The 27,835-nt window shown below is 37.4% G+C and overlaps 1 protein-coding gene across 4 annotated transcripts in view; it reads left to right on the forward strand.

The window, feature by feature from the left end:
* The window catches only part of Adamts6 (ADAM metallopeptidase with thrombospondin type 1 motif 6), a 278,164-nt gene that overhangs the window by 14,004 nt on the left and 236,325 nt on the right, over positions 1–27,835 (forward strand). For 3 of the 4 annotated variants that reach the window (XM_045138994.1, XM_045138995.1, XM_045138996.1), the window contains exons 4-7: positions 16,933–17,101; positions 26,072–26,283; positions 26,755–26,838; positions 27,352–27,497. In XM_045138994.1, the coding sequence (XP_044994929.1) occupies positions 16,933–17,101; positions 26,072–26,283; positions 26,755–26,838; positions 27,352–27,497 (611 nt within the window). Of the gene's footprint in view, positions 1–16,932; positions 17,102–26,071; positions 26,284–26,754; positions 26,839–27,351; positions 27,498–27,835 lie in introns of those variants that run through there. The other variant, XM_045138997.1, reaches the window with a different exon arrangement.

The raw sequence follows: 27,835 nt of genomic DNA on the forward strand, positions 1-27,835 counted from the left end.
GAAATAGACTCACAATGTAAGCATCTTTCCTCAGGTTAAACTGTGTGTGCTCCAGGGCCTCTTGCCTCGACAAACGAACACTAGATGCTTGCAACACTTTCTGCTTTTGGCTTACATGGGCAACTCAGACTGGCAGACTTTGCAAGCAAGCACCTTTAACCAGTGAGCCTTCTTCCTTGCCCCAAGGCTCATTTTTTCCCAAGGCTTATTTTCTTAAAAAAATTAAATTTTTTCTTTGTGCATATTCATTGTATGTGGTATTATTTATGGACATGTTCATACAAGTATATATTGTGCCTTGAAAATATTCTCTGCTTTCTTTCTCAGCATGCTTGTTAATGGTGTGTAAGAAGGATACTGACTTGTATGTTAATTTTATATACCTTCACTTTGCTGAAAGTAGTTATCAGAACTCAGAATTTTATAGTAGAGTCTTTAGGGTCTTATATTTTGGATTATCTCATGTGCTAATAAAGTTACTTTGACTTCTTTCTTTCCTATTTTTATCTCTTTTATTTTCTTCTGTTGGCTTATTAATAAGCTCTAGCTAAGACATCACGCACAATGTTGAATAAGAGTGGAAAAGTAGGCACTCATCTTTTTTCTTATTTTAATAGAAATGCTTTGAGGTTTTTCTCCCATTTAGTATAATGTTGGGTGTATGTCTGTCATATAAAGCCTTTTTTATGTCAATATATGTATATGTGTTTTGTGTTTTTTAGGTAGGGACTCGCTCTAGTCCAGGCTGACCTGGAATTCACTATGTAGTCTCAGGGTGGCCTCAAACTCACAGTGATCCTCTTACCTCTGCTTCCTGAGTGTTGGGATTAAAAGCATGCACTACCATGCCTGGCCACAATATGTTTTGTTTTTTCTCTTGTTTTCCTTTTCTTTTCTTCTTCTCCTTCTTTTTTATTTTTATTTTTTTTTGAAGTAGGGTCTCACTTTAGCTCAAGCTGACCTGGAATTCGCTAATTCACTGTGTAGTCTCAGGGTGGCCTTGAACTCACAGCCATCCACCTACCTCTGCCTTCCAAGTGCTGGGATTAAAGGTGTGTACCACCACACCTGGCTCACGCTACATTTTTTCTATTCCTGGTCTTGTCAGTTTTTTTTTGAGGTGATCATGCAGTTTCTCTCTGTAAGTCCATTTGTGGGTTGAATTATACTTACTTACCTGCAAATGTTTAAACTACTTTCCATCCCTGGCATGAAACCAACTTGGTCATTATATATGATACCCTTAATGTGCCCTTCAATTCAATTTGTAATACATTTATTTCTGAGAAATTTTGCATCTATGTTCATTAGAGAAATTGGACTATTGACTTTGTTATATCCTTGCCTGGTTTTGGAGACAAGACAGTGCTGGTTTGCCGGGCATGGTGGTACACGCCTTTAATCCCAGCACTGAGGAGGCAGAGGTACGAGGATCACTGTGAGTTCAAGGCCACCATGAGCCTGCATAGTGAATTCCAAGTCAGCCTGGGCTAGAGTGAGACCCTACCTCAATAAACAGACAAAAAACAAAACAAAGCAAAACAAAAAAGATAGTGCTGTTTGGTGGAATGCATCTGGTGTTTTTTTTATTATTATTATTTTCTGTTTTATGGAGCAATTTAAGGAATATTGGTTTTAGGTCTTTAAATGTTTGGCAGAATTAAACAACTAATTCATTTGCTCCTCTACTTCTCCTTTAAATACTTTATTTATTTATTCATTTATTTATTTTTGGTTTTGGGGGGTTAGGTCTCACACTAGCCTAGGGGGACCTTGAATTCACTATGTAGTCTCAGGCTGGCCTTGAAATCCTAGCAATCCTCATACCTCTGCTTCCCCAAGTCCTAGGATTAAAGACGTGCACCACCACACTGCTGTGGAGTGCTTTTTATTACTGGTTCATCTTGTTGCTTGTTCTGGATCTGTTCAAATTCTTTATATCTTCTTGACTTTATTTTGGTAAGTCATATGTATCTAAGAATTTATTCATTTCTTATACATTTCCAGTGTTTTGGAATACAAAGTTTTAGGTCAATTTCTTGGTGAAAACAAAGTTGGATCTAGTTTTTTTTTTTTTTTTTTTTTCACCTACTCAGCCAGTATGTCTCTTTATTGGTGAGTTGAGGTCATTTACATTTCAGGTTATTCTTGAGCAATGTTTACTAATTTCATGAATTTTGTGGGTTGATTTTTGTTTTTTTTTTGCGTGTGTATATATGCACCAGCGCCTCTTGCTGCTACAAAGGAACATCTTGTGCTTGTACCACTTTTTGTGTCCAGCTCACATGAGGTGCTTGGCAATTGAACTCAGGCCAGCAGGCTTTGTAAGCAAGCACCTTTCACCACTGACATATCTTCCAAGCCCCTTGTTTTTTATTTTCACTTATTAGTGTGAGGACTTTGCTTGTTTACTGTGTTGAGCATGATCGATTCCTTCCTGGCTCTCCATTGTTCAGCTATTTCTCTTAGAAATGCATTATTTTTCCCGTATTTTCATTATTCAAACCATCTTTCTTCCTTCTCTGTGTATGGGGTCCTTTAAGTAACTTCCAGAGTGCTAGCTTGGAGCTTGTGAAATGCCTTAGTTTGTGATTGTATTGAGATATCTTCATTTTCTAACCAGTTTAAAAGATAGATTTGCTCTGTGTGTGTGTGTGTGTATCTCAATCTTCTGAGTTTGAAATATATCTTTCCATGCTTTCCTGGCTTTGAGGGATGTCATAAGAAATTTGATGTTTTTCTGATGTGTTTGCCTTTGTAGGTGAGCAGGTATTTTTCCTTTGTGGCTTTGATTTCATTTCTTTACTTTGTATTTTGACATTTTGACTAAAATGTATATGAAGAAGCTCTTTTTGTTTTTCTGGGGTTCCAAATATCTTGTGTTTTGAATGTCTCTTCTTTCTCTAGATAGGGGAAATTTATTGAAGAATTCACCATGTTTTTCATGTTTATCTTAGCTTTTTCTTTTGTGCCATTGTTTCTAGGTTTGTTCTCTTGGCCATATCCTTGAGTTCTTTAATATTTTGGTCATGCTTTTTTTTTACTTATGATTTCTCAAAACTTATTTATTTATTTTTAATATTTCTTTGTTCATTTTTATTTATTATTTGAGAGTGACACAGAGAGAGAAAGAGGCAGATAGAGAGAGAGAGAATGGGCATGCCAGGGCTTCCAGCCACTGCAAAAAAATGCCAGACATATGTGCCCCCTTGTTCATCTGGCTAACATAGGTCCTGGGGAATCGAGCCTGGGTCCTTAGAATTCACAGGCAAGTGCCTTTACCATTAAACCATCTCTCCAGCCCTCCTTATGATCTTTTTTAAAATATATTCATTTGCACTGGAGAGATGGCTTAGCGGTTAAGCACTTGCCTGTGAAGCCTAAGAACCCCGGTTCGAGGCTCAATTCCCCAGGACCCACGTTAGCCAGATGCACAAGGGGGCACACACATCTGGAGTTCGTTTGCAGTAGCTGGAGGCCCTGGTGCACCCATTCTCTCTCTTCTCTCCCTATCTGCCTCTTTCTCTGTCACTCTCAAATAAATAAATAAAAATAACCAAGAATTTTTAAGTATATATATATATATATATATATATATATATATATATATATATATTCATTTATTTGGGGTCAAGGAGAGAATGGTGTATCAGGGCCTTCTGTCACTGCAGATCAACTCCAGATGAATGCACCTCTTTGTGCATCTGGCTTTATGTGGGAACTAGGGATTCCAATCCAGGCCAGCAGGCTTTGTAAACAAGCACCTTAACAACTCAGCCATCTCCATAGCCCTCCTTAAGAGTTTTGAATACAGTATTTCATTCTGATATCATTTGTTCTGCCTGGTCAAATCCATTGGTGATGCATTTTCCTGTTTTTATTTGACTCATTGAATTTTTAACTTCCAAGATTTCTAAATTTTTTCCCCCAAATTTCAATTTCCTAGCAGGAATTTTTCTTCTCTGTTGATGACTTTTTCCTCTTTATTACTGTCTTTCTTTTCTTGGACCAGGATTGAGTGTCTCTGTTTGTGTTTGTCTTCTCTCTCAGGTCACTGATCATTTTAACTAGAAAGCTTTTGAATTCACATCACATTTCACCTCTTTCAGTATCTTTGACTTCAGTAGTTGAGAAGTTAGGATCTTTTGGTGGAGTCATGACTTTACATGTTTCTTGCATTTCTGTGTTGTGATTTGCATATCTGTTGGTTTGGATGTCTCTTCTGGTTTTCTGAGTTTTGTTTTTTTTTTTTTGCATGGGGGGGGGTAGGAGGGCCAGGAAATAATCTTACTGAGCAACCTACTCTTAAAGACTTGATCTCCTATACCACTTGGAAAGGAGAAATCAGACTAATATAGCAGCACCCTTACTGTTGCAGTTAGGTTCGCATTGCTGGTAGAAATCACCCAACCAAGAGCAGCTTGTGGGAAAAAGAGGTTTATTTTGGCTATAGGTTCGAGGGGAAGCTCCACAATGGCAAGGAAAGTGATGGCATTAGCAGAGGGTGGACATCAGCCCCTGGCCAACATAAGGTGGACAATAGCAACAGGAGAATGTGACAAACACTGGCAAGGGGAAACTGGTTATAATATCCATAAGCACACTCCCAAAAAATACTGCCTTCAGGAGGCATTAAATCCCAAATGTCCATCAGCTGGGAATATAGCATTCAGAACACCTAAGTTTATGGGGGACACCCGAATCAAACCACAACACATAGCAAGCCATAAAGATATCAAAATATGTTTAACATCAATTACAGTCCATTATCACCAATAATAAATCATAAAACTAAAATGGAAAAATTACCTTAAAATGTGCTATGAAGTTATAAATTATTTAAAGTACATATGAAAATAGTAAGTGAATGAAATAAAGGAAGGAGACAAGGAAATGGATGAAAAAAATAAAAGGAAAACAAGTGAAGATTTATCAGTACTGAAAAACTTCAAAAATGAAATTAGCAAAATGTAAGTAGGATAGTAGAAACCTAAGTACATAAAAAAAAAAAAAAACCTAAGGTAAAATGAAAATACTACCAAAGCAGGGGAGGGGAGAGAAGCATAGAGGAAGTACTACCAAAGCAGGGGAGGGGAGAGGAGCATAGAGGAAATCCTACCAAAGCAGGGGAGGGGAGAGGAGCATAGAGGAAGTACTACCAAAGCAGGGGAGGGGAGAGGAGCATAGAGGAAATCCTACCAAAGCAGGGGAGGGGAGAGGAGCATAGAGGAAGTACTACCAAAGCAGGGGAGGGGAGAGAAGCATAGAGGGAATCCTACAAAAGCAGGGAGGGGAGAGGAGCATAGAGGAAGTACTACCAAAGCAGTGGAGGGGAGAGAAGCATAGAGGAAATCCTACCAAAGCAGGGGAGGGGAGAGAAGTAAAAAGGAAAAATACTAGGAAGTGAAAGCAAAAACATTGACCTGCTCGTGGAAGAAATGTATTAATCAAAGTAGAGGAATGCATAAAGAGGAATTGCAAACAATATCAAAAATACATTATTGGGGCTAGAGAGATGGCTTAGCAGTTAAGAGCTTGCCTGTGAAGCTAAGGACCCAAGTTTGAGGCTCGATTCCCTAGTACCCACGTAAGCCAAATGCACAAGGTGGCACATGCATCTGGAGATTGTTTGCAGTGGCTGGAGCCCCTGATGTGCCCATTTTCTCTCTATCTATCTGCCTCTTTCTCTCTCTGTCTGTCGCTCTCAAGTAAATAAATAAATATAAAAAATAAAAATAAGTAAAAATACATTATTGGCTGAGGAGCTGACTTAGTGAATAAAGTGCCTGTTGAGCAAGAGGGAGTAGCTGAGCTCAGAACCCCAGACCTTATGTAAAAACCCAGAGATATATGGGCATCTGTATTCCCAGCACACCTATAGCAAGACGTGAGGGGTAGATAACAGAATATCTAGAAGTTAGTCTGGAGAAAACAAGAGATCCTGCCACAAACAAGGTAGAATGCAAGAACTGACATCAAAGATTGTCCTCTGACCTCCACACTGATGCCATCCTATACATTACAATAAAAAAAATCCTGAGACAAGCGTGGTGGCACCCACCTGTGGTCCCAGCACTCGGGAGGCAGAGGTAGGAGGATCCTTATGAGTTCAAGGCCACCCTGAGACTACATACTGAATACTGAATTCCAGGTCAGACTGGGCTAGAGTGGGACCCTACCTCAACTTCCCCCCCCCCAAAATCCTGATAAATGTGTGTGGACCATAAAACAGACAAACAATGACGACAACATCAGCAAAACCCCACAACAAAAAACCTCACCTAGAGAAACAAGGAGATAAAGATGAGATGTTGGAGCAGCTTTTTTCTGGATCTTCAGAAATTGAGGGTTATGGGAGGGCCATTTGTACTTGTATACTGTCTCTTTTGTTTATACTGTTGCTGAGTCCCTACTGAACAAGTGTCTGGTGTTCACTCGAGCTGTCTTCATAGCAGCCGTGTTTTCCTTTGTATACCAGGAACCTTCACCTGCCACACTTAGCTTTGCATTCTGTGAACTGAATGATTCTCTAATTTTCTGGATATTCACCAGATGTCCTCCCTGGGGTGGGGTGTTTTAGCTGAAGTGTGTCACTCCCACATCTGTTGAGAGTGGGAAACCACCACAGCTCAGAGATTGGTGCACACAGAAGATTTGCCTTCATACTTTCAAGGGCTTGTGAATTTTATTCTTTCTACTGTGGATGTGTACAGCCCTGGAACTTCTGAGATCTCTGGCTCCATAGCAGTGAATTTCAGATATGTGGCTCCTGACCTTAATCCACTTGCTGGCCTCAAGCTTAGAGCTACCAAACTCCAGAGTAATTCTTTGTTGATGACATCTGTTTCTGGCCTCAAACGTTAGGGCTCTCTCCCCTTAGGCACTTCCCAGCCTGAGCCAGCCCCTGCCACCCACAATTTGGCATGTGAGCCTCTGTCCCCCTGCTCTCCATGGCTGCCTCTCTGGGACTTCTCTCGTTTGGGACTGTACCAGGCCCAAGTGAAACTACTTAATCTGTGGGTCAGGCTCCAGGTTAGCTCAGTTTTTTTAACATTTCATTTTCTCAAGACAGTGGCCAGCTGATGCCTTCAAGCCACATTGCTTGACAAAAAGGGGATTTCTCATGACTCTCACCCACACAACTGGATTTGAGGCTTCAAAGCGCTTGGTCATGTCCTGGCTTTCATCTGCTTATCTTTCTGAAGTGGCTTCTAAGTTGGTCCCAGGCCCCAAGTCCCCCAGCTACAGCACTGAGGCTGTGTTTAGCTTGCACAGTTGTAAGGTGCATTTCTGTTTCTACTCTTTTTGAGTATCCTTTTAATTCCTTTGTGGATTTCCAAAGTTTTTCTTACATTTCTTTTGAGATGAAGTTTATTTATTCCTACTTTGATCCAACTTCACTGGCTTGCACAGAGGTATCTTGTAGTCTTCTAGCATACCCAGAAGTCAAGAATAATTGAGTTTTTGAAAACATAAGTGTGATCTAAAGCTTAAAATGCTGCTGCTAATTTTCATAGAAAATGCCATTTCTAATCATTGACTAAGTCCTTCATGTTGGATTAACGTTAGCTGTGCCATTGCTAGTTTAACAGGATAATGAAATAAATAAGTTTGAGATTTAGAAGAAAACAAACCAAATAAATTCCTTCAGGGGACAGGAAAGAGGAGAGAGGGCTTAAACACGCAGGAGACAATAAGGGCTTTTAAAAAAGTATGGCACTGAGAAAACAAGACAGATGAATTTGAATCATAGTTTGCTGATGAAAATTAGATGATTTGCATACTCTTGTTATTTGGTATTTCATAGAATGGATAGTGCACAATGTATACTTTTAATAACATTCTAATTGAAGTAGAATTCAACTGGGTATGTGATGAATGAAAGAAAGTAATTCAAGATGGATCAGTGTTATCTGAGTGCTAGACTGGAGAGGAGGAAAAAGAAAGTTTCAAGCACAGCGATTGTGAGGAATTTGAAAAAACAAAGATTAAAATTGTCTTGCATTTGGGAAGTATAACTGCAATTCAGAAAAAATTCAGTTCTGGAAGAAGTGATTGTCCTTAATATAGATTACTGTGAAATTATGAAAAAATGCTTTTTGATGAGTCAGAATTGAGAATAGGATTCTAAGAACCTGTTCTACAATTGATATCGCAAAATGTCTTCCATCCATTTTCCTCACTGAAGCTTTCTATTATTCTCTTTCCCTTCATGAACACTCTTCCGCCTTCACTTCTTGAAACTACAAGGTCCGTATTAATTACCTGTGGTTATCTAATTAAGTGTTTTCTGCCTGCTTTGTCCACTCGTGTTAGTATTTCCATCTTGGCGACTAATGAGAAATTTGTGAGCAAATATTTTGAAACTATGCAGATACCCTGTTTCATATTCACTTTTTCTGCCAGTTTTACTGAACCCCCCAGATTCATCCCTATTTTCTATCATTGTACTTTCAATTGTAGGGAATATATATGCAAAGTTTAAAAAAATTTACTTTGAGGCTGGAGAGATGGCTTAGTGGTTAAGGCACTTGCCTGCAAAGCCAAAGGACCTTGGTTTGATTCCCCAGGACCCATGTAAGCCACATGCACAAGGTGGTGCATGCACCTGGAGTTCGTTTGCAGTGGCTGGAAGCCCTGGAGCACCCATTCTCTTTATCTCTCTCTCTCTCACAAATAAACAAATAAAAATATTTTTCAAAATTGCTTTGCAAATGCACATTATTTTCCAAGTTAGGGTCTCACTCTATCCTAGACTGACCTGAAATTCACTATTAGTTTCAGGGTGGCCTTGAACACTGATGGATCCTCTTACTTTTGCCTCCAGATTGCTGAAATTAAAGCCACAAGTATACTTTTAACCAACTCTTTATGTAAAACAGTTTTCAGGGATGAGATTACTAATATTTTCTGTTTTTCTTTTGTTTCATTCTGCAGCTAAAGTTAGCTTAGAACTCCCTAAAGCCTGTGGTTGTCCTCTTTCCTCAGCGCCTGGATGCTGGGATTGCAGGTGTATGCCACCATGCTGGGCTACTGATGTCTTATTTACAACATTTTTGTTTTTTGACCCATATTTTCAGTGTTATAAGCCTTGCATCAAAGGACAACATTCCTAACATTACTGTTAGTTGTTTTAAATAATATTGCATTTTATGTTATGTTTGGACCATCGTTTTCTTATCCAGGTTTTGTTTTCTTGATTTTATGATAACAATTTTTTATGTTGTTCAGAAAAATTTATGATTTTTTTTAACCAGATAACTGGCATTATGTAGTCCATTGTCTCTATTGCTTGGCATACATTTTTTTCCTTGTATCTCCTCCCCTCCCCTCCCCTCTTCTTTAATTCTTCTTTTTTGAGACAGAGTCTCATAGCTCAGGTTAGTCTTAAACTCACTATGTAGCCAAGAGTGACCTTAAATTCCTTATCCTCTTGCCTGTCTCCTGTGAGACCACACCCGGCTTGTGTGGTGCTGGGGGTTGAACCCAGGGCTTCATGTATGCTAGGTATAAGGGGGTGCTTGATTGTGTCAAAACATCTTCTGTATGTATTGAATGATCCCATGAGTTCTGTCCTTAAGTCCATTATATAAAGTATTACACTTATTGATTTGCATATGTTAAATGAACTATCTCTAAATCTCTGGAATGAAGCTGACCTGATCATGGTCTTTTGGATGTGTTATTGAATTTAGTTAGCACATATCATATTGAGATTTTTTCACCTATGTTCGTCAGGGATATTGGCTTATAATTTTCTTCTTTTGTTCTTTCTCCTTTTACTCTTTCTTTGTTTTTGTGTTTGAGGCTCAAACTTAGGTACTCAGAGTTGAGTGGGGAGTGCTTTATCCACTGAGCCATCTCCCCAATTACAATCTCCTGATTGTAATTGTTTCTTTCCATCTACTAATTTTGTGCATGGCTTAATCTTGTTTTTCTCAAGGCCCAAAGAGCATCATTAAGTTATTTACTTGATATTTCTGACTTGTATAGCTCCAAACTTCCCCCTTAGATTGGTTTTCATTGTCCTTTACATGTTTTAGTATGTTGTGTTTTATTGTCATTCAATGCTAGAAATATTTTTGATTTGCTTAATTTTGTAAATGAACCATTCATCATAAAATGTGCATGGTTCTTTCTCTTGCAGTTGATTTCTAGTTTAATTCTATGTGGTCAAATAACATACAAAGCTATTTCAATTTTTATATATTTATTAAGACTTGTTTTGTATCCTTTTATACGATCTATTTTTAATAAAGTTATTTGGGCCACTGAGGATTTATATCCTGCAGTGTTTGGATAGAATGTTCTATAGAACTCTGATAGATAGGTCATTTGATTTATGGTGTCATTTTACTCAGCTATTCCTGTATTTATTTTTTTGTCATGATAACTTGCCTATTGGTAAGAGTGGGTATTGCTAAGTCACCCATCAATATTTTACTGGGACTCCTCTATGTCTTTACATTTAGCAGTATTTGTTTTATGAAATTAGTTATATGTCTGTTTGGTGCCTATTATGTTTAAAATTATGTCTTCTTATGGAATTATTCCCTTAATCAGTATGATGTAACCTTCTTTGTTTATTATGACAAGTTTTAGTTTGATGTCTATTTTGACACATTAGGATAGCAACACTTACTAGCTTCCTAGTTCTATTGTTCACAATACATTTTTGCATCCTTTCACTGAAGGTTAAACCTATTTTTGGTGTGAGGTACAAGTCTTGGAGGCATCAAGTGAATGGATTCTGTTTTTAAAATCCAATCTAATAATCTGTATGTTTTGATGTGGGAATTAAATTGAGTTATCATTGAAACATCTGCAATAATTCCTGACATTTTGCATTTTGTTGATTTTGTGGCTTTTCTTTTTTTTTAAATTTTTTATTTATTTATTTGAGAGCGACAGACACAGAGAGAAAGACAGATAGAGGGAGAGAGAGAGAATGGGCGCGCCAGGGCTTCCAGCCTCTGCAAACAAACTCCAGACGCATGTGCCCCCTTGTGCATATGGCTAACGTGGGACCTGGAGAACCGAGCCTCGAACCGGGGTTCTTAGGCTTCACAGGCAAGCGCTTAACCGCTAAACCATCTCTCCAGCCCAAAGGTTTTCTTTTTTGATGTAGTGTCTTGATATGTAGTCTGAGGGTGGCCTCGAACTCATGGAAATCCTCCTACCTCTCCCTTGCACGTGCTGGGAGTAAAGGTGTGCACTACTATGTCTGGCTTGGTGTTTTCTTTATTTCTCATTTGTTAACTAGTATTCTAGTTATGTGATTTATTCTTTCCTCTAGTCTTATTGATATAATAATGTTTCTCTTCAGAATCCTGTGTTGGTATAGTGGCCAAGAATTCCTTTAGCCTGTTTTATTTTATTTTTAAATTTTTAAAACGTTTTAAAATATTTTAATTAATTAATTAATTAATTTGAGAGTGAGAGAATGGGTGTGCCAGGGCCTCCAGCCACTGCAAGCAAACTCCAGATGCATGTGCAGGGGCTCCCTTGTGATCTGGCTAATGTGGGTCCTGGGGAATTGAACCTTGGTCTTTTGGCTTTGTAGGCAAATGCCTTAACTGCTACGCCATCTCTCCAGCCCTTTTTGCCTGTTTTTAATCATGGAAAGGTATTTTTTTTTTCCTTTAATTATGATAGTTTTATTGGGTATGGTAACCTGAATTGGCAGTTGTCTTTCAGCTTAAAATATATGATTCAAAGATCCCCTGAGCTTTCAATGTTTCTGTTGAAAAGTTTGCTGCTATTCTAATGGGGCTGCCTTTATCTGTGACTTGGTGTTTCTCTTATATAGCTTTCAATATATTTTCTTAATTCTGTTTATTTGGTGGTTTGACTGTGCAATGATGTTGAGAAATTCTTTGCTGGTCTAATCTGCTTGCTGTGATTACTGGTTGCAGCCTCCACTATATTAGCATTCCTTTCCAAGTTTATAGATGCCTGTCATAGGCATGGGCAATCCTTTGTGAGGTCAAGTCCTAGATTCTGGTTCTCTCAGTGGAGAATACTTTGTGGATCACATAACATGTCTGGGCAGTCTTTTAGGGAGTTGGACTGATAATGGTCTTATCTGTGAGTGGTCCTTTGTGAGATTAGGTCACTGATGCTGGTTCTATCATTAAGCATTACTTCATGGGTCAGGAGGTCATAGATGCTTGTCACACCTCTGGGTGTCCAGTTGAATGCTGGCCCTGGAGCTGGGCTGTACTTCCTGATGTTGGGTCTGCAGTTTGAAACTGATGTCCATGTTCCCCTACAGATACTGACTCTAACCAAGTTTCCACCTGTGCATTGCTCTCATACACAGTTTCTTTCCCATGGTCTAGAGGAATTCTGCTGACCAGCTTTTAGCCCATAGTCCCTTGATTTGTTCTGAGTTTTCCAAGTTTATGGTTTGCAAGGGTCTATACTTGTCAAGCTTCCAACTTAGCAGTAGTTTTTTAAAATCATACTAAGTCTTTTTAAAATTTAATTTAATTCAATTTTTTAAAATAAGAACACACTTTGTATGGATACATCATGTATTGGTACCCTCTTTTCTCTCCTCCCTGCCCCCATTCCACTGGAGGCCTTCATCAGTGGGGTTGCTGGTATTCCCCATGGGGTTGTGGGTTATGTGTTGTGGGAGCAGCAGTCAGTTATGGGGGGGGCAATGCTTCTGGGTATAGCATCCCAACCTGTGGCTCTTAACAATCTTTCTGCCCCCTCTTCTGCAAAATTCTCTGAGCCTTGGTGGGTGTGTTTTAAGTCTACTTCATTGATGAGCTCTTAGGAGCCTCTGAATTTCTACTTTGGTAGTGTTGAGTTCAGCATCTGTCTCTTTCACCCTGACACTATAAATAATACTAATTTAACCTGTACAAAGTGTAGGTAGCATCAATATAGTAATAGCAGTAACTGTACTTTTAAAATATTTATTTAAGATAGAGAAGAAGAAAGAAGAGAAGGGAGGAGAGGAGAGGAGAATGGAGCCTCTTTCCATTGCAAATGAAATCCAGACACATGTGCTGTTTAACTGTTACTGGTATTTATTACCATTGTGAAATTGTCACTAGAACCACTAAAGATACTCTTATAGTATTATAAAAGTAAATGTATTATATTTTTTAATAGATTTCTATAACTAAATTTTATAACAGTATGTTTAATTTATTAATTCTGTGTTTTTTTCTTTGTTTTAAGTATTATTCTTAGAAGGGATTATGGTGTTTTGAATTAGATGTCTCTCATAAACTCATGTGCTCTGAATGCTTGGCTCCCCTGCTGGTGGTAGTATGGGAGGTGGAATCCTGCTGGAAGAGATGTGCTGCTGAGGGTGGACCTTGAGGTTTATTAGCCCTGTGCTTGCCAGTCTTAGTTGGCTCCTGTTCAGCTGCTGTTTTCCACTTGCTGTGGCTAGGTGATGGCCAGCCTCTGCTCATGCCATAATTTCCCTTTCCAAGATGGAGCTTCATCTCGAGACTTTAAGACAAAATAAACCCTTACTTCCTGTCAGTTGCTTCAGGTTTTTCATCTCAGCAGTGTGAAGGCAACTACAACAGAAAATTGATAATGAGAAGTGGATTCATTGCTGCAAGAAACCTGCCTGTGGTTTTTGGCCTTTTAGAATGGATTTGGGGGAGGAACTCGGAAGGATTTGAAACCTTGGTTTAAGAGATGCATTGGAGTGCTGAAGGCACAATTTTCTGCACCATTGTGGTTACAGTAGGAGCTGTGGACTCTGATGTTTGGCTTATGAAGGGAAGAAAGAACTTTGTCCAGACTAGGCTAGAAACAGTTTGTATGAGAAGCTTCCTGCATTCTGCCTATGTCATGAAAACTTGTGTAGAATTGTATTACATAGAAATGGATTGGTGTGAGCAGAAGGGTATGGCATAGAAAGGAATGAAAGTTTTATGCTGGAGACAGTGACCATTCACCTGCAATTATGTGAAAGATTATAGCCATTCAGATTGGGCCAGCTGTTCTGCATTGGGACAGTGGTCACTCACCTGTGGTGGCTGGAGCCAAACTTCAGGGTGTCGTCTTCCATGCTCTTCTACCCTGTCTTGTTTTGAGTCAGAGTCTCCTAGTAATTGTAGAGCTTACTGTTTTATGTAGGCTCCAGCAATTCTTGTGCCTCTGTTACCTGTGGGACTCAGGTTATATGCCCCCAGATGCTTATGTGAGTCCTAAAGAAATAAATTCAGGTGGTCTCAGACCTTCATGCTTGTGCAGGAAGTACACTTTTAATTACTGAGTCACCTCTCCAGCCCAGATTTGCTACTTAATTTGTCTCCATTTCAAATTTTCATTTCCAGACTAGAGCTGATTATAATACTTGTTTCAAATAGCTATTAAGATTACATGAGATAATATGTGTAATTCTTATAGATTACTTAGCACATTAAAAACCTCTGGATTAACCTTTATTTCATACACTTTCTTCTAATCCAAACTCTTATCAAAACGACTTTCTTTCACAGAACTATGCTTAGTTTTCTAGTTGTTAAACTACCTGATAATTTGTATAGAGGTTTTGTAGTTTGTTAATGACATATGTTAAGCTATTCCCATCAGTATTTGTACTTAATATAGAGATTGTTACCCATAAATGAAAGCAATTCAATGAATAATATAAAGTGACTACAGGCTACTTGTTTCTTTCATTCCTCAATTTACTTCATGTAAGCTGTACATGACTGTTACCTCCTCTATAAGTTAGAATGTATCTTGCTATGTCCTATCCCTTTTTTCTAAGCATGTGGTCATAAAATACATTTCTCTAAATAGAATTACAGAAGTTTAAAATTCATAGAGGCTTTGAAGATCATTGGGACCAATGCTTTCAACTTGTTTTTTGTTTATAAAGCAGAAAAACCCTTTGTCATATGAAATATTATGTGGAAACTCAATAAACAGATTAATGAAAGCACAGCTGGTTCTTAGCCCAGGAATCCTAGTCATGGAGTCCCCTTTTGTTGTCTGGGGCAATCCCTTGAGGGCACCTTCACAAAATTCTTAGGGCTCCCCAGAGTGCTGTTTTAAAACCAGTAATTTAGAGCAATTCTTTCATTTTCCCAGCCGAGGAAGTACTGTTTGTTTTATCTTGGTTAAAGGGTAGTTGGATTAAGAGCCATCCTCACATGTACCATACTAAGGAAAACACTATTAGGGAAGAGTGGTAATTCTTATTTATTTCTGAAAGTTGTTATTTTTTATAAGTTAACCTTTACTATCCTATTTCTTTTTTACCAACAAATTTTTAGTTTAATCTTTTTCTTTTTTTAATATATATTTATTTAACAGAGAAAGAGAGAGGGAGAGAGAGAGAGCATGGATGCGCCAGAGCTTCTAGCCACTGCAAATGAACTCCAGACACATGTGTCTCCTTGTGCATCTGGCTAACATGGGGAATTGAACTGGGGTCCTTTGGTTTTTCAGGCAAACACCTTAACTGTTCAGCCATCCCTCCAGCCATAATTTAATCTTATTTATTACATGTAAGACATATACTGTGGCTGTAACTGACAAGAATAAATGTAAGACATAACCTTTTTCTCAAAGAAAGCAGATGATCTAGTTGGTAAAATAAGGCAATGGATTTGAAAAATTATATTGAACCTAAATCTTCAAGGTTTGAGATGCAATAAAGCAGGGTGACACTTACTGTAAATAGTGACATTGATAATAAACACTCTTTTAGCTAGAAGAGTGTATCTGCTGTACTTGGGCTAGAGAACCTTCTAAAGAAGACTTATGTCAACTGAGTATTGCTTGGTTAAATAAGTGTATGGTGTTGTACTACTGTGGAAAACAGTAGAACTTTTCTTATATTTTGGCTTCTTTTGCTTGTACTATTAGGCAGTTTCTTGAACTGTGAGCCTATTACCTCATCTGCAAATCAGGGATGTTTGGATATATGTTGATTATAGCCATATTAATTGTTGTAACGTAAATTTCAGATGTTCATCATCATCCCTCGTATCAGTGTTATTATCGTCAGGCAGTTTTCTAAGAGGTCATGTTGGGACCTTCTTCTGTGGCTTCCTCTTCTCTTGGACTTGGGAATGCTTTCCATTCAGTTGACAGTAGGGAAAGAAGGAGTGGGAAATTCCACTGGATAGGTATGTAGGGGCAGATCCTAAAGGTGATTTACCATGCCTTTTTATTAACTAAAATACAATTATATACATTGTTACACAGTAATACAGTAACACAGTAGTACCTAAACAGAGGAAGTGCAGTTAAGTTTTATAGAAGCACAATTTGGAAAGGAATTAAGTTTTAGAGTATATACAGAGATTTCTGCTACCTCACAGAATTGTTGGGAAAGTTGGACAAATATGCAATGCAAAACATGTAGAGAGATATTTCATTGTCCTTTTAAAGAATAAACAAATGGGGGCTGGAGGGATAGCTTAGAGGTTAAGGCACTTGCCTACAAAGCCAAAGGACCCAGGTTAATTCCCCAGACCCATGTAAGCCAGATGCACAAGATGGTGCATGTGTCTGAGTTCATTTGCAGTCACTAGAGGCCCTGATGCTCCCATTTTCTCTATCTTAAATAAATGAATAAAAATAAAAATAAAAAAGTTAAAAAAACAATTTATATAATATACTGATGTATATAAAATACTAGTATAGATAACACACAAAATTTATTTTCAAGGTAGGGCCTTGCTCTAGCCCAGGTTGACCTGGTATTCCCTATGTAGTCTCAGGGTGGCCTCAAACTCACAGTGATCCTCCTTACCTCTGCCTCCCAAGTGCTGGGACTAAAGGCGTGCACCACCATGCCAGGCTACAAAATTTTTATTAACATATTTTCTCCTCTGTTTTGGAGAGGTATCAATTTATTTTTGACTCTTTGTAATTATGGTAACTTGTGTTTAAAAGAATCCTTCTTGGTAAATCTTTTGTTTCTCTTCATTTTAGCATGGTATTATTGCTACAGAAGATGAAGAGTATTTTATTGAGCCATTAAAGAATACCACAGAGGATTCCAAGCATTTCAGTTATGAAAATGGCCATCCTCATGTTATTTACAAAAAGTCTACCCTCCAACAACGACATCTCTATGGTCACTCTCACTGTGGGGTTTCTGGTGAGTGTACAGCTTGTTTTAATGATCATGTATGTTCGAGTGTGGTGTATGTGTGTGCATGGGCGCTACGTGCCACAGTGCACACATGCAAGTCTGAGGACAGTGTTGGCCATTTTCTTCTCATTCTACCTTGCTTGAGATGAGGCCCCTCCCCCTTTTTGGCCACTGAGTATGTACTAGTCTAGGTGTCCCTCATGCTTCTGTGTTCTCCTGACTGCATCCCACTGCTGTAGGTGTGTTGAAATTACAGATGCTGTGCCACTTTGTGTCTGGCTTTACATGGTGCTAGGGAATCAAGCTTGGGCCAGCGGGTTTGCAATCAAGTGCGTCTGACCTCTGAGCTATCTCCCTGGTCCAAATGCACAGCATTTTGTATTGTGACTTCTTTCTCTTCTGATCAGCATAGTATTATTAATATAAAGGCACATGGGAAGTTGAGTGGTTATAATTACAATATCCATAGCTGTTTTGAAAGTTGCTACTTGCTAATTGTTTTGGTCATTTTGGAAGGTCTTTGAGCAGTCCTTAAAATGTGCTTGTGTGAAATTTGACCATTTTTCTTTTGAAGCAAAAAAAAAAAAAAGCCTTATTTTATGCAAAGTTGCATGCATAGGTGTTGTATAATGTGCTGTACTGCTTGGATAGCCTGACAAGTTCATGTAGTATCAGAAATCCAGACCTTGAAAAAGAGTTGAAGAATTTTCAGCTAGTATTCAAAGGTGGTGATATAATTAAACGTTGATTTGAATCAATTGAATTAGAGCACTATTGGGCCATGTGTTTGAACAGTTGGTCCCCATCTTGGGGTGCTACTTGTGGAATCTTGGAGGTAGACCCTTGCTTGAGGAAATGGGCCTCTGGCGGAGGTCCTTGAGGTTTAATAGCCCAGTCCAACTTTTTGTTTATTCTCTGCTTCCTGTCTATGAATACCATATGATCAACCCCCCTTGCTCCTTCTCCCATGCCTTCTCTGCTTTGATGGATAGTATCCTAGATACCGTAAGCCAAAAATAAGCCCTTCTTCCCTTAAACTGCTTGTCAGGCATTTGGTAACTGCAATAAGAAAAGAAACTAATTCAGAATGATAGAAATAAATTTATAGGGCCAACAAACCTAGTCTTCAATGGACAGGGAAAGCTTCATGGAAAACAAGACTTCTCAGCAGAGGCCTGAGAGAAAAGAGAAGGTATATGAACACATGTGGAGGGAGCTGTGGCAAGTGGTCCTCATTGAGGAATCAGTATTGACAAAGGTCCTGAGTCAAAAGAAAATATCCCGTTGTACTAATTGACAGTTAACACAATTAGAAATCAGTATGTAGGTGGGAGATAAAGAGATAAACTTTGTGGTGGTTGAAGGAAGTGGTGAGAAATGAAACTGGAGATATCAGAAGGAACCAACATGAAGGGCTCATAAACCATATTAAGAAGTTTATTTGAGGGCTGGAGAGATGGCTTAGTGGTTAAGCGCTTGCCTGTGAAGCCTAAGGACCCCGGTTCGAGGCTCGGTTCCCCAGGTCCCACGTTAGCCAGATGCACAAGGGAGCGCACGCATCTGGAGTTCGTTTGCAGAGGCTGGAAGCCCTGGCGCGCCCATTCTCTCTCTCTCCCTCTATCTGTCTTTCTCTCTGTGTCTGTCACTCTCAAATAAATAAATAAATAAATAAATAAATAAATAAATAAATAAAAATAAAAAGTTTATTTGAGGGCTGGAGAGATGGTTTAGTGGTTAAGGTGCTTGCCTGCAATGCCTAAGTATGCAGGCTTGATTCCCCAGTACCCATGTAAGCCAGATGCATAGGGTGCCGTATGTGTCTGGAGTTCATTTGCATTAGCTAGAGGCCCTGGTGTGCCCATGTTCTCTCTCTCTCTTTCAAATAAGTAAATAATAAATGTTAAGAAATATTTTTCACAAAAACAAGTTTATCTGTTCTAAGTGTGCTGAAATCCCATTAAAAGGTTCTAAGCAGGAGGAGTGATTTAATCTTCTTTGTGTTATAGAAAGATGATTCTAGCCTATAGCAACTGAGTTAGAGAAGAATAAGATTAGAGGAGTAGAGTTTAGGAGGACACTGATGGAAAAATAGGAAAGCTTAAGAGGAATCATGATTATACCATAGCATAGTAAAAGGAGCATTTGCCCTGGTGTAGTTTTGGACAAATCTCTCAACATTTCAATTTGTTCATCTCACCATTCCTCAGTCTGTACATATCATTATTAGTAAGGAAACTGTATCTAGTATTTACGAGATATTACATTTTTAAAGGTCCCCCCCCAATTTAATTAAAAAAATTTTGAACTGAGTAATTGAAACCTGGAGCAAGGTATTTCAGGTGGCAGTTTCAGCTCAAGGTTAATAAAATTCACAAAAAGTAGATTTAGAAAACATGGGTTGTATTTCCTCATAGTGTATTAAATTCCTCAGGTTTCTCTTCATATTCTTCATGGTGTCATACTCGCTTTTCACAAAATGTTTAATATCTATGGAGTTCTTTGTTCATTTTGTATACTTTCTCATTGTATTGTACATATGAAAAAAATCTCTTAGGCTTTTAATTATGAAAGGTTGTTGATTAAGAATAATAGAGGGTTGGAAAGATGGGTTGGTGGTTAAAGCAATTGCCTGCAAAGCCCAACTTGTGTTTGATTTCCCAGTACCCACATAAAGCCAGATTCACAAAGTGGCCCATGCATATGGAGTTCCTTTGCAGTGGTGAGAGTCCCTAGTGTACCCTCCCCTGTCTCTGTCTCTTCCCTCTGCTTGCAAATAAACATATTTTTAAAAAAGAATAGTTGGTAGTAAAAAAAGGCCATCTAAGTTGAATTATTTCATGATACTCAAGGGGCCTGGGGAGATGACTTAGTGGAGAAAATGCTTGCTATGCAAGTGTACCTGAATTTGGATCCCAGAAACCAAACAAAGCGGAGTGCTAGAGCGTGAGCACCTTGACCCCAGGGCACCTGGGCAAGGAGGGAGGCAGACACACGGTAGGAAGCTCAAGGGCTGGCTGGCTTGGTGACTGCTATGGTGGGCTGCTTCACGTAAGGAGGAGGCTAAGACCAGCATCTGAAGTTGTCCTCTGACCTCCATGTGCACAGTGTGGCACACACATTCCCACACTTATACATGAATCTCTCCTTTCCACACCAAAGACAAAACCGAAAATATTTAAATGTGAAAAAGAATTCTTAGTAAATACTGAAAAGATTTGCTTGGGTGTTTTTTATTGGGTAATAAAGCCAAACATTATGAAGAGGTTTATTTTATATTTAACATAATTTAGCATATAAACACAGCAAGCTATACATTTTTTGAAAGTAGAATGCAAATATTTATTTTTGTATAATTTTCCGTTTTTCCCCATAATACGACATCCTTCCCATTATGACTGTAAAAGGAGATCACTTTTGCAAAAGACACTTATAAAGATTTTACTACATTCTGAAAGACTTCTCTTAATTTTGATGTTTAACTTCTCCATTGAAGTATATATTACATTAATTCAGGACAATTTTCTTTTTTAGTGATTTAGGAATCAGTCAATACTGTGGAACTCATTCCTACTGCTAGCGTGAAATTCTACCCCTTGGGAGGAAGATTTTCTTCTGTAATCATCTCCCTATGGATCACTGAGACATTATGGATTACTAAGTAGTTTTATAAATCTATTTCCTTGATATAGTCCAGTCAACCTGGTCTCTCCTCTCTTGTCTTAGCTACTGTACTGACATTCTAGCTGGGTTTTCTGTGTTTTCTAGGTTTAACCTTTCTGGTTTCAGTCAATTCTACCTCCTAAATATATTTATATTGTATTTTAATACAATCTATTTGACTGATGGACTAAAATAATAGTTCTCTGTGTTCTAGGAAATGTTCCTAGATGTTAATGGGTACAAAACAGTTTGTGTATAGTAAGTTTGGGAGATTTTCAGCCAAGAACCTGATTCTGATACTATTTCAATAGCATATTTCAAGTGAGAGATAAGAATTTTAGGCATTCGTTGCTAGCCAGCTTTTTGTGAGAACTCAAGGTTAAGTCAAAATATAAAATATAAAACTCCTTGGATAATGGATATGTTTATTCCATAGTCAGGGTCAATTACACATTCTAGTTAATTCAAACTATGAGTCTAAAAATTTTTAAATATTTTTACTTTTTTAGTATAAAGAGAAAGAGAGAGAGAGACAGAGAGAGACAGACAGAGAGAGAGAGAGAGACAGAGAGTGTGTGTGTGTGTGTGTGTGTGTGTGTGTAGGGCTGGAGAGATAGCTTAGCACTTAAGGCACTTGCCTGTGAAACCTACGGACCCAGGTTCAATTTCCCAGTACCCATATAAGCCAGATGCACAAAGTGGCACATGCATCTGGAGTTTGTTTGCAGGGGCTAGAGTCCCTGGTGCACCCACTCTTTCTCTCTATCTGCCTCTTTATCTCCCTTCCTACTGTTCTCACAAATAAAAAATAATAATAAAATTAAATTTAAAAAGAGAGAGAGAGGGAGAGAGAATGGGCATAGCAGGGCCTCTTGCCACTGCAAGCAAACTCCAAACACGTGCATCCACTTTGAGCATCTAGCTTCACATTGGTACTGGTGAATCAAACCCTGGTTGTTAGGCTTTGCAAGCACCTTTAACTGCTGATCCATCTCCCAGCCTGAATCCAAATGTTTTATATGGAAATATTTTCTGCCCATTTATAAAAAAATGTAGAGAATCCAAGGAAAAAAGAATGAAATATGAATGAATAAAATTCACTCCCTTTCATGAATTCAGAGATAAAAGACTATTCTTTCAGTTCATTGATAATGATAATAATGTGTCTATATTCATGTATTATCTATTTGCATATTTATTAACTAAATTTTCACATAACATTGTATAAGGCTATTTTACATGCTGGGAATGAAACTGTAAATAAAGCACAAATGGTCCTTGCTGTCAGGAAGCTAAGTTAACAAATAAATGGATGACTAACATTAAGCAATAATAACAGGCCCCCTATGATGACACACACCTTTAATCTTAGTACTCAAGAGGTAAGATGATTACTGTGGCCACCCTGAGACTACATAGTGAATTCCAATTCAGCCTGGGCTAGAGCAAGACCCTGCCTAAAGAAAACCAAAAAACCACAAAACAAACAAACAAAAAGAATCCATGAACAAAAACACAAATCAGATCAATGTAATAACTGTAATAGCTATATATTTCAGACATTTGGGTAATGATCAAAAAGTTGAAATCGGGGCTGGAGAGATGGCTTAGCAGTTAAGTGCTTGCTCGTGAAGCCTAAGGACCCAGTTGATTCTGCAGGACCCACATTAGCCAGATGCACAAGGGGGCTCATGCATCTAGAGTTCATCTGCAGTGGCTGGAGGCCTGGTGTGCCCATTCTGTCTCTCTCTCTCTGCCTCTTTCTCTCTCTGTCTGTCACTCTCAAATAAAAATAAACAAAAAAAATTGAAATCACCATGAACCATTTGTAAACAAATCAATTTACTTGTGTTTGTTATAAGTTGAATATTTAGCATAATACCTTTGAGGTCTGTGGTTTTATTTGTAAACTTGCAATTGCTATTTTTGCAAGGGCAAATGTATTTCTTTATTAAATAAAGTACAACAATGGTGAATGTAAAAAAAAAATATTGAAATCTTGGGCTAGGGAAATGCCTCAGTAGTGACATGCTTGCTGAGTTTGCACCTCAGCAGCCATGTACACGCTAGGCATGGTGGTGTTTGCCTAGAATCCCAGCACTCAGGAGGTGGAGACAGGCAGACCCCTGGGATAAGCTGAATAGCAAGTTCTGGGTTCAGTTAGAGGCCCTGTCTTAAGGAAAAGGTAGGTAGCAATTGAGAAAGACACCCAATATTGACCTCTGGTTCTAATGCACTCATGTGCACTTGTACCCACACACATATGAATATGCATGCTCAAATACATAACACACACACACACACACACACACACACAAAATAAGTTGAAATCTTGTTTCAGCTGGAGTAAAATTCATATACAAATCTTATGGAAGAAAGTTAGATGTTTTGTATGTATATGAAGCAGTTTGCTTTAGTATTTTTCAATGTATCAAAAATTAAATAGAATCAGGCATGGTGGAGCATCCTTTAATCCCAGCACTTGGGAGGCAGAAGTAGGAGGGTCATCATGAGTTCAAGGCCAGTCTGAGACTACAGACCAACTTGGGCTACAGTGGATCTTACCTTGAAAAACCAAAAAAAAAAAAAAAAAAAGAAAACCCAACCAAACAAAAACAACAACAACAAAACAAAATTAAATTAAACAAGCCGTGAATAAGAATCAAGGACTATTTAAGTAACTATTAATCTTTATTTTAATACAGAACAAGTCAGTCTTTCAGGAAAATTTTATTTATTTAGTGTGTGTGTGTTGATGGGCATGCTGGGGCACCATGGCACTACAAATGAACACCAGATGTTTGTGCCACGTTTTTCATCCAATTTATGTGAATCTGGGTTAGCAGGCTTTGAAAAGAAGTACCTATCACTGCTGACTCCTCTTCTGAGTCCCTAAATCAGTATTTTATTATATTTTAGACTAAAAAATATATTAGTTAAACATGATTATGCTTAGCATTAGGCAGTTATTTAACAATTTATAAAATGTAGGTACATTTCTACTGAGCTAATTTTGCTGGATTGTGTTAAATTAAAGATGATTCTGAGCTATTGCCTCTATTTTATTCTTTCTATATATGTACATGTAATAATAAATATGTAACTATATGTCACATAATATCTTTGATGGTTTATAAGCAAAAAGGTGTTGACTTATGTTCAAAGACTTTATTATAGGATAGAGTGAGTCAAACAATTAAAAAATCTTGAAAATTATGATAATAAGAACAGTTTATTTATTTATTTAAGACAGAGAAAGAGAGAGAGAGAAAGAGAACAGGCATGCCAGGGCCTCCAACCACTGCAGATGAACTCCAGATGCATGTGCCACCTTATACATCTGGTTTACATGGGTCCTTGGGCATAGATCCTGGGCCCTTAGGCTTCCCAGGCAAACACTTTAACTACTAAACCATTTCGCCAGCCCAAGAACAGTTTTGATTATAGAAGTTACCTCTCCTGCATACTTTACAATTGAGGTATAACATTTATCTTTACTGTCCAGCCACGTCTAATTCTTTAAACTAAAGAGAAAGTGAATGGATATAGAAGTGAATGAAAGGATTCAAAATTAAATCCCATATTTAGCCATTTAAGCTGTCCAGACAGGAAAAAGAAAATATTAGGCATGACTTGAATACATTCATAGTTTTATGATTACAGAAGACTGAACAGGAGAAAGTGGAGTTATATTCATGCAAAACATATATTGGCTATTTCATATTACGACAAGCTTATTGGCTTAAACAACCCACATTAATTATCTCACTGTTTTTGTGAGTTGGGAGCCTGAATGAATCAATCATCCACTTAGCCTAGCTACACCTCATTCCCAAATAGATTTTTGACTGGAGAAAAAAAAATGTACTTCCCCTCTGCCTGGGTCCTTAGTAACAATTAGATTTTTGTAGTTGTGGGTAGCTTTAGTTTTTGGCTGGTTGTCTGCCAGATACAACCTGTAATACCTTCCCTTGCATTCACTCACATGGTTGCTAGCTTTCTCAGGGCAGCAGGAAGAGTGCAGAGACTCTTTATTACTTATATAATATTATGTAACTCAAACATGTATTTATGACTATGTAATCACCTGGATTACAAACTCTTTGCTGTGTTTTGTTGATTGACAGCAAGTTGCAGGTATTAACACATACTCACAAAAGAATATAAATAGAAGGCAGTGGTCATGGTGGCCACCTTAGGAGTTTCTTTGCCTCAGTGGGACACAGGGAAACACTGGTTGTCTTGGAGATTGCACTATAGAAGTAAGAAGTAGTATGTTTCTGCCTGTCGTGACTTTTAGTACTTAAGATAATTATATAATTTACATGTGTTTCAAAAAGTATTTAACATGTCTACTTTGTAAAATTCATCCACCCTAATAATGCAGGTTTAAAAGGAAAAGCTAATGGAAGTTGAATAATGAAGTAGTGCCATTTTCTGTCAATTATAATCATATATTAATTTAATGTCTTCTCATTAACTTTCAATAAGTAAAGGTGATAATGACATTTTGTTCTGTATAAGGATATCACAGTGACATACAGAGAACCGTCTACCTACTCAATTTTATTTAATGAAGATGAATATAAATGAGGCAGTGTTTATAAATGCCATAGTGCTAAAGAGTTTCCTCAGTACTGAAAAACCAGATGTTTAGAAAACAAAGGCTACACTGTATCACCCACACCAAATATAGTTTGAAGCAAATTGTGCTGGCATCATGTCTTTCAACTCTCATTTTAATACTCCTTAAGTCTACGCTTGGGAAGTAATACTTTTTGTAGGCTGTCAATGTAAATAGTTATAGACTACAAAATATGGAAAGCCTGATTCATGGCATTTTAAAACTGAGATATCTAGAACAGAATTGGTTCTAGTTAAGAGAGTTTAATAAAAGCATCTTACTTTAAAATAAATGCTCAGCAATTTGGATTAGATTTTAACATCATTAACATCATTGTTTTCTATAAGAATGTTTGCATTTCAAAAGGGTAGGTTCTAATTGTATTTAAAAATGCTTTTAATGATGTTTAATCTAATTCTAAATTGAAGGTATTAAGATATATCTCATTGGAATAATGTGAAATGACTAAAAATTCTATTAACTAATTCATAGAAATGTTTATTTTGTTTGAATAAGCAGTTGAATGTTATGTTTAATTTTCAAATAACTAATTTGAACATTTAAAATTTTTTTGTTACTGTACTTTTTTATCCTACAACATAAGAGAATTTGTGAGAAACAAATCTACACGAAAAGTCTATAAATAAATGTTTGATTAGTGAATCTGTCTGAACTGGTTGTTTTTATTGTAGACCTCACAAGAAGCAGCAAACCTTGGCGGTTGAATGAGACTTCATCTTTTCCTTCTTCACTACCAATTAATGACACTCATGTCCACCACAGACAGAAAAGATCAGTAAGCACTGAGCGATTTGTGGAGACATTGGTAGTGGCAGACAAAATGATGGTGGGCTACCATGGCCGGAAAGACATTGAACATTACATTTTGAGTGTGATGAATATTGTAAGTTTGATCCCTCTATACATTGTTTTACTTAGTTTGTTGCATTTTGTACTGAGGCCATAGATTTTTTTCCCCTGTGAAATAAATGATAAAATTCATCTATTCAAATGATTAAAACAATGGCATAAAAAAATTCAAGCTCTACATCTGAGCTATATCCCTAGCAAGAATTAATGGTCAAGAAAATAAATATAAACGTTACCTACATTTTTAAATGTTATGATTTTTCAATTTTTAGATGAGTGTTTAAGGAACTTGAAACATCAGTTTATCTTCTATTATTATGATGTAATTCACCTGTAGGTAAAAATGTTTCTTGTAGACTTATATCAAAACCCTTTACTAAGGCATCTTAAAGGTAGAGTCCTAAGTGGTTAGTTAAAATTGTAAATGGTAATACTTTAGAAGGTCATACTATTACACTATGATTTTTGTCTGACTTTGTGTCTTTTCTTATTTTCTGGAGGTCAGGTTGCCAAACTTTACCGTGATTCCAGCCTAGGAAACGTTGTGAATATTATAGTGGCCCGTTTAATTGTTCTCACAGAAGACCAGGTAAGAATACTTTAGTTTGTATATCTAAAATCCTTAGGCTATGGAATTGTTCATTATAAAAGAATATATTTTTTGTTATGCCTCTTAGAAGTTCTAGTTGTATCCATTTTTAGCTCTGAACCTTAGTTTTAAAGCAAATTTAAAGTACTTTATTATAATATATATATCGTGTATCTTGCTAAAGCTCTCTCTGTATATGTATACTTACTATATATTTCAGTGTTAAGGATGAGCATTTGCATAGCTTACCTTATGATCCTGGTTTTGGTTGGTTTCGTATGCTGATAATCTCATATATGTTCACATTGCCATGGAAGTTGGAACTGGAAGGAATGTCTGTTCAATAATAAAACAAATGGACTCTAGGTCAGATATTACAAAGATAAAAATTGGCCAGAGATTATTCCTAGAAATCACTGCTTCTAATTATAGTCCCACTTTAGTTTTCAAAAGTTTTAACAACTAACCTTAGTAATTGTTTGGAACATTTCTGGTATGCATGTTGTATTGCAGCCAAACTTGGAGATAAACCACCATGCAGACAAGTCTCTCGATAGCTTCTGTAAGTGGCAGAAATCCATTCTCTCCCACCAAAGTGATGGAAACACCATTCCAGAAAATGGGATTGCCCACCACGATAATGCAGTTCTTATTACTAGGTATGGTTTGTTGCAAGTATTTTCCTTTGATTGTTGTGTTTGCTTGATGTTTTAACTATATTTGGTTCTATTTAAAGCCACATTCAAGTAATGAGACTAGAAAAGGCAAAATGATAATTTTTTTTTTTTTTTACTGAAAAAGAGTGTAGTCTTTTGTTAATGTGTTTCATCCAATGAACTAAATAAGAAAAAAGAAAAGATTAAGACTTAATTTAGAAGTTTAATAAATAACTCATCATTTACTTATAAGTCCTACTTATGATATTTAATTGAAGCATGGATATGATTTATTTGTTAATTGAGCATACTAAGTACTAAAAACAAGGTTTAAAAGCATG

Source organism: Jaculus jaculus, chromosome 20 (assembly GCF_020740685.1).
Source record: "Jaculus jaculus isolate mJacJac1 chromosome 20, mJacJac1.mat.Y.cur, whole genome shotgun sequence".
Lineage (NCBI taxonomy): Eukaryota > Metazoa > Chordata > Mammalia > Rodentia > Dipodidae > Jaculus > Jaculus jaculus.